Source organism: Triticum urartu, unplaced genomic scaffold (genome assembly GCF_003073215.2).
Source record: "Triticum urartu cultivar G1812 unplaced genomic scaffold, Tu2.1 TuUngrouped_contig_4742, whole genome shotgun sequence".
In the NCBI taxonomy this organism is placed as follows: domain Eukaryota; kingdom Viridiplantae; phylum Streptophyta; class Magnoliopsida; order Poales; family Poaceae; genus Triticum; species Triticum urartu.
The window spans coordinates 16,892-24,542 of NW_024115356.1; the positions used below are offsets into that span (position 1 = coordinate 16,892).

The 7,651-nt window shown below is 43.7% G+C and overlaps 1 protein-coding gene across 1 annotated transcript; it reads left to right on the top strand.

The window, feature by feature from the left end:
• Window positions 1–857: 857 nt before the first annotated feature.
• LOC125528249 (histidine-containing phosphotransfer protein 2-like) lies at window positions 858–3,858 on the top strand. The gene is made up of 6 exons (XM_048692745.1): window positions 858–1,069; window positions 1,164–1,279; window positions 1,366–1,434; window positions 2,540–2,611; window positions 3,011–3,083; window positions 3,493–3,858. The coding sequence occupies exons 1-6, from the start codon at window positions 1,010–1,012 to the stop codon at window positions 3,529–3,531; spliced, it is 429 nt and encodes a 142-aa protein (XP_048548702.1). The 5' UTR covers window positions 858–1,009; the 3' UTR covers window positions 3,532–3,858.
• The last annotated feature ends 3,793 nt before the right edge of the window (window positions 3,859–7,651 follow it).

The following is a 7,651-nucleotide window of genomic DNA, read 5'->3' on the forward strand; positions in this document are numbered from 1 at the left end:
ATGTGCTGCGGCTTTGACCTAACGGCCTCCGTTTGCTGGAATTAATCGGAATAGGTGAGAACAAAGTGACGAACGGATGCGTAATGCGTGGGAACCTGTTGAATAGTTTGGGCCGAATCCTGAAGAAAGTTCAAAGCGTTGTTTGATGAGCCTGCGTAGTATTAGTTAGTTGGTCAGGTAAAGGCTGGCCAAGCCAATGATGCTTAGCTGGTCTTTTTGAACGATTAGCCACACTGGGACTGAGACACGACCCAGACTCCCATGGGGGGCAGCAGAGGGGAATCTTGGACAATGGGCGAAAGCCCAATCCAGCAATCTCGCGTGAGTGAAGAAGGTCAATGCTCCTTGTAAAGCTCTTACGTCGAGTGCACGATCACGATAGAATAGAGGAAGAAGCCCCGGCTAACTGTGTGCCAGCAGCCGCGCTAAGACAAGGGGTGGGGGGCAAGTACTCTTTGGAATGACTGGGCGTAAAGGGCATGTAGGCGGTGAATCGGGTTGAAAGTGAAACTGTGAAAGTCATAAAAAGTGGTGGAATGCTCTCGAAACCAATTCACTTAAGTGAGACAAAGGAGAAAGTGGTGGAATGCTCTCGAAACCAATTCATTTAAGTGAGACAAAGGAGAGTGGATGGTCTTCTATTCGTCCCTATATACATTGTGAGGGACTAAAGTTTTTTCTGAAAGGAAAAGAGATTAAAGTTGAAACAGACGCTCACTTCTATGAACACGTGGACACACAACCGGTGGCTCCATGCCTGGATGCATGATGCATGCACGCATTACGCACGCGGGCCGTTTCCAAGCTAGCTAATGGCGCCCGGCCGACGACGCAGTACAGCTAGTAGAGCACTCGCTAACAAACGCCTACGTGAGAGACCCTCGTGAGCCCAGCTATACAACCTCCGCTCCTCCTCGATCCCGTCGTCGTTCACTCCGCATCCGCAGCCGAATTCCCCCCGTCTCCACCGCTCAGTCCCCCAGACCGCCGGACTTCTCCTCGCCTTGCCATGGCAGCCGCAGCACTGAGGGCGCAGCTCAACGCTCATATCGCCGGCATGTACACTGATGTGAGGCCCCTCCCCTCCCCTCTAGTCGTGTGGTTGTGGAATTTGGCCTGACTTGGCCTATGAGTTTGCCTTGCCATGGTTGACGTCGATCCAGGGTGTCGTGGACGAGGACACGTTAGAGGAGCTGCTGGACGAGGGCACCGCCGTCGAGGTCTCCCGCCTCTTCATCTACGACGCCTCCAAGATCATCGACGACATCGACATCCTGATGTCCGCCCCCACGCCCTCTATCATCTCTCCCTCTGCTCTCTGTCTCGGTACTGACTCATCTTAATTATCTGCTCTGGAAATCACAGGGAGGAGCCCGAAGTGGACTTTGATGAGGTGGAAGCCCTGACGCAGCAGCTCATGCGGTGCACCTCCAGGTGATGACCATCATAAACCCTTTCTCTCTCTTCCACCTGCTTATTTTTAACTCTATATATGTTTGTTTGCCCGCTGCGTCAATGTCGTGCGATTCAGATCTGTTTATTATACTGGGCGAATGATTCTTATTTGTCGGTTGCACTGCCCCATAGGCGTAATTAGAAGAATCAAGTTTAGTTGCGTTTAGTGTAGCGGAGTTTCCGGTATCCCGATTAATATCAATGATGAGGATAAATTGTTGTCATTTTCGGAATATTCCTGGTATTAATGATCTGGTATTCTGTGTATTACTAATGGTGGTTTTTCTGGTATTAATGATCTGCTATTCTATGTATCTCTAATTATGTTTTTTCTAGTTTGTCCACGGCATCGGTGGTTTTCTTTATTTGGATGTGTCGGCACGGGGTGCGTACCTCACGACACGGCCGCACAATTGAGGTTCGTGTCGTTCTACAGGCGCCGTATAGCCATAGGTTGAAGAGCTGAGTTTAGTCATATATCGTGTAACGAATTTTTTTGGTATTCTTCCCAATTTCAATCAAATCGTATAGCTTGGCGAGGGGAATTTTTGTCGTTTTGCAAACGTTTGTTCTACTATCGTGTCTGTTCTTCGGGCAGTGCCATTATTCTAGTCCGAGCATGAAAAAAATTGTTGTTTTATAAGCATGGCTGGTATTAATGATCTGCAATTCTACATAACACCAATGACCATTTTTTCCGTTTCTCCATTGGAACGGTGTTGTTTCTATTCAGATTTGTCAGGCGCAGGGTGTGTACGTCATGGACGTGATTCGGGTGTCGTATATCCAAAATTAGAAGACCTGATTGTAGTTGTGTCTCGTGTAGCGGAATTGTCAGTATTCATGACAATTTCATGGTTCGTCAAGAAAAACTTTGTCGTTTTCCGAATATTTCTGGTACTACTGATCTGCTATTGCACATAACGGCAATGGTGTTTTTTTCTGGTTCATCAAACGATTCATGGAGTTGACAATCATGATAGGAAATGGCTCCTTGGGAATATTATTGAGTTGACGTCTCAGTTTAAAATAAGTCTGATAAGTTCCTAATTTCCTGATCTGCAATTTTTTTTGCATGTTTCAGTGTTGGTGCACAGCAAGTGAACCTCGCCTGCATGCACTTCGGCAATTTCTATGCCATACAATACAAACATGGGTCAGAACTCAACAGCTTATTAAATATTGTTACACAATAATTATTCACAACATTGTTTTTTACTGTCTCCATGTAAACCTGCCAGCTCATGTTGTCTTTTCTGTCGTTATTTTCAGCTCATACCAATCTAACGTTGTTAAGAAGTAACGTGATTTGCTTTTTCACTTCATCTGCAATCACGTTGTTGATATTACTCGGTTCATTATCTGAATATGCTACATTTTGATGGTTCTCTTGTAATTTATTGGCTCTAGACTTCTGTTTATCGCACAACTAAATTCATATATGGCTAGAGATTTTTTTCTTTTGAAGTATAGGGTTACAATTTTTGAACCATTTCATCTCAGTTCTGTTAACCTCTTCAGAATTTGACGATGTGGTATTTTTGCATTATTTCAGGTGTCTCGTGTCATTGGCTCTTGTTAGGAACGAGTTCTATATTGTGCGACATGAGTTGGAGATCATGATGCAGGTAGCACCTTATGTGCCTAATGTTGGATTGTGATACCAAATTCCCACTAGTTTCATAACTCATAGATTGGTCATATTAAGATAGAGAAAAGGGAACAATCTTTAATCCTTAATCTAATTCTTTTGACATTTAGATTTGGATCACTTAGTTTGAGGTATCGAAAAGTCTCATTTAGCCGTTAAATGATTATGTGGTAATTTTGTCATCATGCTTGGTAGATGCACATGGTAGCTAAAAAGAAGTGGTAGAAATTCTTTGTTTCCCAGCTTAAATTAAGCTTCGCCAAATGCCCAAATAAGAAACTAGCTAACTTGTAACATGGCTGATTAGTGAAACCACGTGACTTGAGCATCATTATGTGCCATAGACTTATCTTAATCATTGACCTATTATTCATCTTTTGATGCAGCTTGAAGAGCAGATCGCGGCATGCGGTCCTAACTCCTAAGTAGCGGCAAGTGAATGGGGAAGAGTGTGGCCCCATGCAATCCCTTGCATTATGCGTTCCATGTGTCTCCGAAGATGTAGCGGTTTTCAAATGTTGCGCGTAAAACTTAGATGAATATTCTCGTGTCGGAACTTTGGGCTTGTAACCCTGTGAACGAAAACTTTTGTCGTGTGTTGATGTCCGTGTGAAGTCCATATTTTAGTGTGTCGTGGATGTGTTGCCGCCCTTCCTATGGGCTGTTTATAAAACCTATACCTGGTTGGTTGGTCCTCTAGTGACTTTGTTTTGCTGTATGTTCGGTTTGTTTTTCTCTATAAGCAAGTCTTGTTGTTGGTTGTTGTACCCAGAGTGTAGCGAATCACCATATTTACGCATGTTAAACATGTCCTTTCGGTCTGAAATTTCAGCGTGGCCTTCTTATAAGAGTGGCCTTCTTATAAGAGTATGACGGCACCACGAGCAGTAGCCAGAGGAGGGAAAAAACAGAACGGATGGTCTGCGAGGTCACATCCAGGGATCACAAAGCTGTCGGTTCGCGAGATAGCGTGTAGAGCATCTCTGGGCTTAGGTGTATTTGCATTGGTACGAAAAGTCTGGGCTAGTTAAGTCGCCAATTACAGCTCCAACGATGATCGCTGGAACATCATACCATAGGGTCTAGCTCAACACCCATATCGCCGACATGTACACCGAGGTGAGGCCCCAACCCTGCCCTCTAGTCGTGTGGTTGTCGAATTTGGCCTGACTTGGCCTATGAGTTTGCCTTGCCGTGGTTGACGTCGATCCAGGGTGTCGTGGACGAGGACACATTCGAGGAGCTGTGGGACGAGGGCACCGCCGTCAAGGTCTCCCGCCTCTTCATATACGACGCCTCCGAGGTCATCGACGACATCGACATCCTGATGTCCGCCCCCACGCCCTCTATCATCTCTCCCTCTGCTCTCTGTCTTGGTACTGACTCATCTTAATTATCTGCTCTGAAATCGCAGGGAGGAGCCCGAAGTGGACTTTGACGAGGTGCAAGCCCCGACGCAGCAGCTCACGCGGTGCACCTCCAGGTGATGACCATCATAAACCCTTTCTCTCTCTTCCATCTGCTTATTTTTAACTCTATGTTTGTTTGCCCGCTGCGTCAATGTCGTGCGATTCAGATCTGTTTATTATATTGGGCGAATGATTCTTATTTGTCGGTTGCACTTCCCCATAGGCGTAATTAGAAGAATCGAGTTTAGTTGCGTTTAGTGTAACGGAGTTACCGGTATCCCGATTAATATCAATGATGAGGATAAATTGTTGTCGTTTTCGGAATATTCCTGGTATTAATGATCTGCTATTCCTTTTCCGGTTTCTACTTTCATTTACGCCTCCAAATACTCTAAAGATATATATGACAAAAATATACTCTACATAAAGTTTTTTCTAAAAATAGTTATGCATTTGAAAATGTTAAATGTGTATAGAAAAATGTTGACCATGTATGAAAAAAATGATTATTTTTTAAATATGTATACAAATTTAATCAAGTATTTGAAAAAAATGTTGAACATGTATTTAATAAATGTTAACCAAGCTTATGGAAAATGTTAACTGTGTAGTCCCTCCGTCCGCTGAAGGGTGTGCGTTTGGCTTTAAATTTTGTCCACAAAAGAGTGTATTTCTATCCTCCCAATGCACATGAAAGTAGAAAAAATGCTTCTCTGTCATATCACGGTAATCAAGACCAATAACATTCTACATTTAGCTCATTGGGGTTTTGGTAATAAAAAAAGAGATGGTGGCTTGCATCTTCCCAATGCATTTTTTTACTCCACTCCATTATTTGTCCTAAATTTTTTATATGTAGACATTTCACCGGACGGCGGGAGTATGGAAGAAATGTTGACCATATGTTCAAAAGATGATGAACAAGTATCTAAAATAAATGTTGAACAAGTATTTGAAAAAATGTAACTCAAGCATTTGAAAAATGTTAAATGTGTATGAACATATGGTCTTCACAGTCGCATATGAGCGGCTATCAGATTCATTCGTGGTTTGTGGTTAAGTGCGCCACATGTACAAGGAATGTCGGGATGGAGTGCATCCACCGTTAGCCCTAGTTTTCAAAAATTTGTGAGCTAGCTGGTTCAAGGGAGCGGGGAGAGAACCTGGAGGAGGGAGAGGGCGAGGCCGTGGCCACGGCGGCAGGACTGGTCATGGACCAAGGCGCACCCAGGAGGAAGCTAGCGGGGAATCAGAGTATGAGGACCCTGATGCCTACATGCACAAGGCCGAACTGAACAAAAAATGAGCTTCAGAGCTCGCAGTGACAGTTGATCTAGTGGCAGATGAGTTAGCCATAACAGCTATGTCGGCCCAAGGCAAAACACCGATGCTACCTTCCCCTCAAATCCCATCGAGCCCCTCGTCTCGGCAGGAACAAAACAGGTCAAGGACAAGTAATTGCAGCAGATAAGAACAAGTTGCATAAGAACGGTGGCAACACAAAAAACACAATGGCAAAATTGTTAGGCTCCCTAGAGGAGTGCCGCCATGTCCAATGTGTGTCTTCTGCTAGAATTGTTGCGGTGCGGGCAGAGCCACGACAATCAGTGAGCTTTGTGATTTCAGAAGGAAATTTCCCCCTACCATCCTCTACATAGCAGAAACCCAACAAGAGGCTCGAGGGTAGAATCTTTAGCAGGAACATTAGGGTATGATAATGGATATGCGATTGATAGCTAGGGAAGAAGTGGCGGTATTAGCATTTTCTGGAATAATGAAATAAAAATAGATATTCTTGGTTACTATGTGTATCATTTTGAGTGCTCCAGTCTTGAACCAAGCCTTGATCCTTGGAGAGTTACAATCGTGTATGGTGAAGCTCAAACCCACTTGAGGCACCAAACATGGTATACTATTAAAAACATCAGTACTTCCAGCAATCTCCCATGGCTTTGCCTGGGCGATTTCAATGAAGTTCTACATACAAATGAGCACGAAGGAGTTGGGCAACGCAGCAGTGTGCAGATCCAAGCTTTTCAAGACAAGGTTGATGTCTGCATGCTGCTAGATTTGGGTTACTCAAGCCCGACCTTTGAGATGAAGGTTACATGTGGTACATTCACAATGGTGCACCTAGACCGAGTGCTGGTTTCTGTGGATTGGCAACGAAGGTTTCACTTGTTGATTAAACTCACTTGACAGTCGTGACTTCAGATCATGACGCGATATTGGTGGACTTTGCATCGGCAGCAACAACATAATACTATTGGGAATATGCCCTAGAGGTAATAATATTGTATTATTATAATTTCATTTTCATAATTAAGAGTTTATATTTCACGCTATAACTGCTATGATCCTGGAATAGGCGACTCAGTGGAAAACTCATATGCACGTGTGGAATGATAAACGGTAGAGAATAGGTTTCTAATCTTGCCTCTAAGACTGGCTCAAGTGTTGTTGGTGATCATGTTTTCCAGATCTTAGGATATCGCTAAGTGTAACGATACTCCTAAAACAACATTTAGAGTATGACTTTAGAAGAACGATCATATTGAATCGACCAAAATTTGTGTGTAACGAATTGAGTTTATATCATCTGTAATCAAATGTAACAACACCGAGTGTTAACATGTGATTTTTCTCCTTAGACCATGAGAGAATCGTAATCACTTCTTACCGTACGGTGGACTTTGGGGTTGCTCAAACTTCACCTGTAACATGGTGATCATAATGACAACTTACAGGTTCATCAGAAAGTTTGACAAGGGACTAGATAGCCCGAGAGTGGGATTGGCTCCTATGAAGATGGAGAGATATTCTTAGGGCCCTCTCGGTGTGATGGTATCAATCATCGTCTGGCACGACACATGTGACTACGTCACGAGGATGCCGGAACACGACAATGAGAAAGAAGAACAAAACCGGTAACGAGGATAACAGTATCGTGAGCATGTAATGACTGAGGAGGACACCAATGTATCCTAGGTTTTGTGAAATATTGCGAAGCAAAGGGAACATCACATGATAACCAAATATTCACTTGAATATCATTCGTGTGCTCATAGGGATCGATATGGACGTCCACGTTTCTCCTATCGGTCATTGAGCAAAGGGGTTTCGTTCATGTCTATGA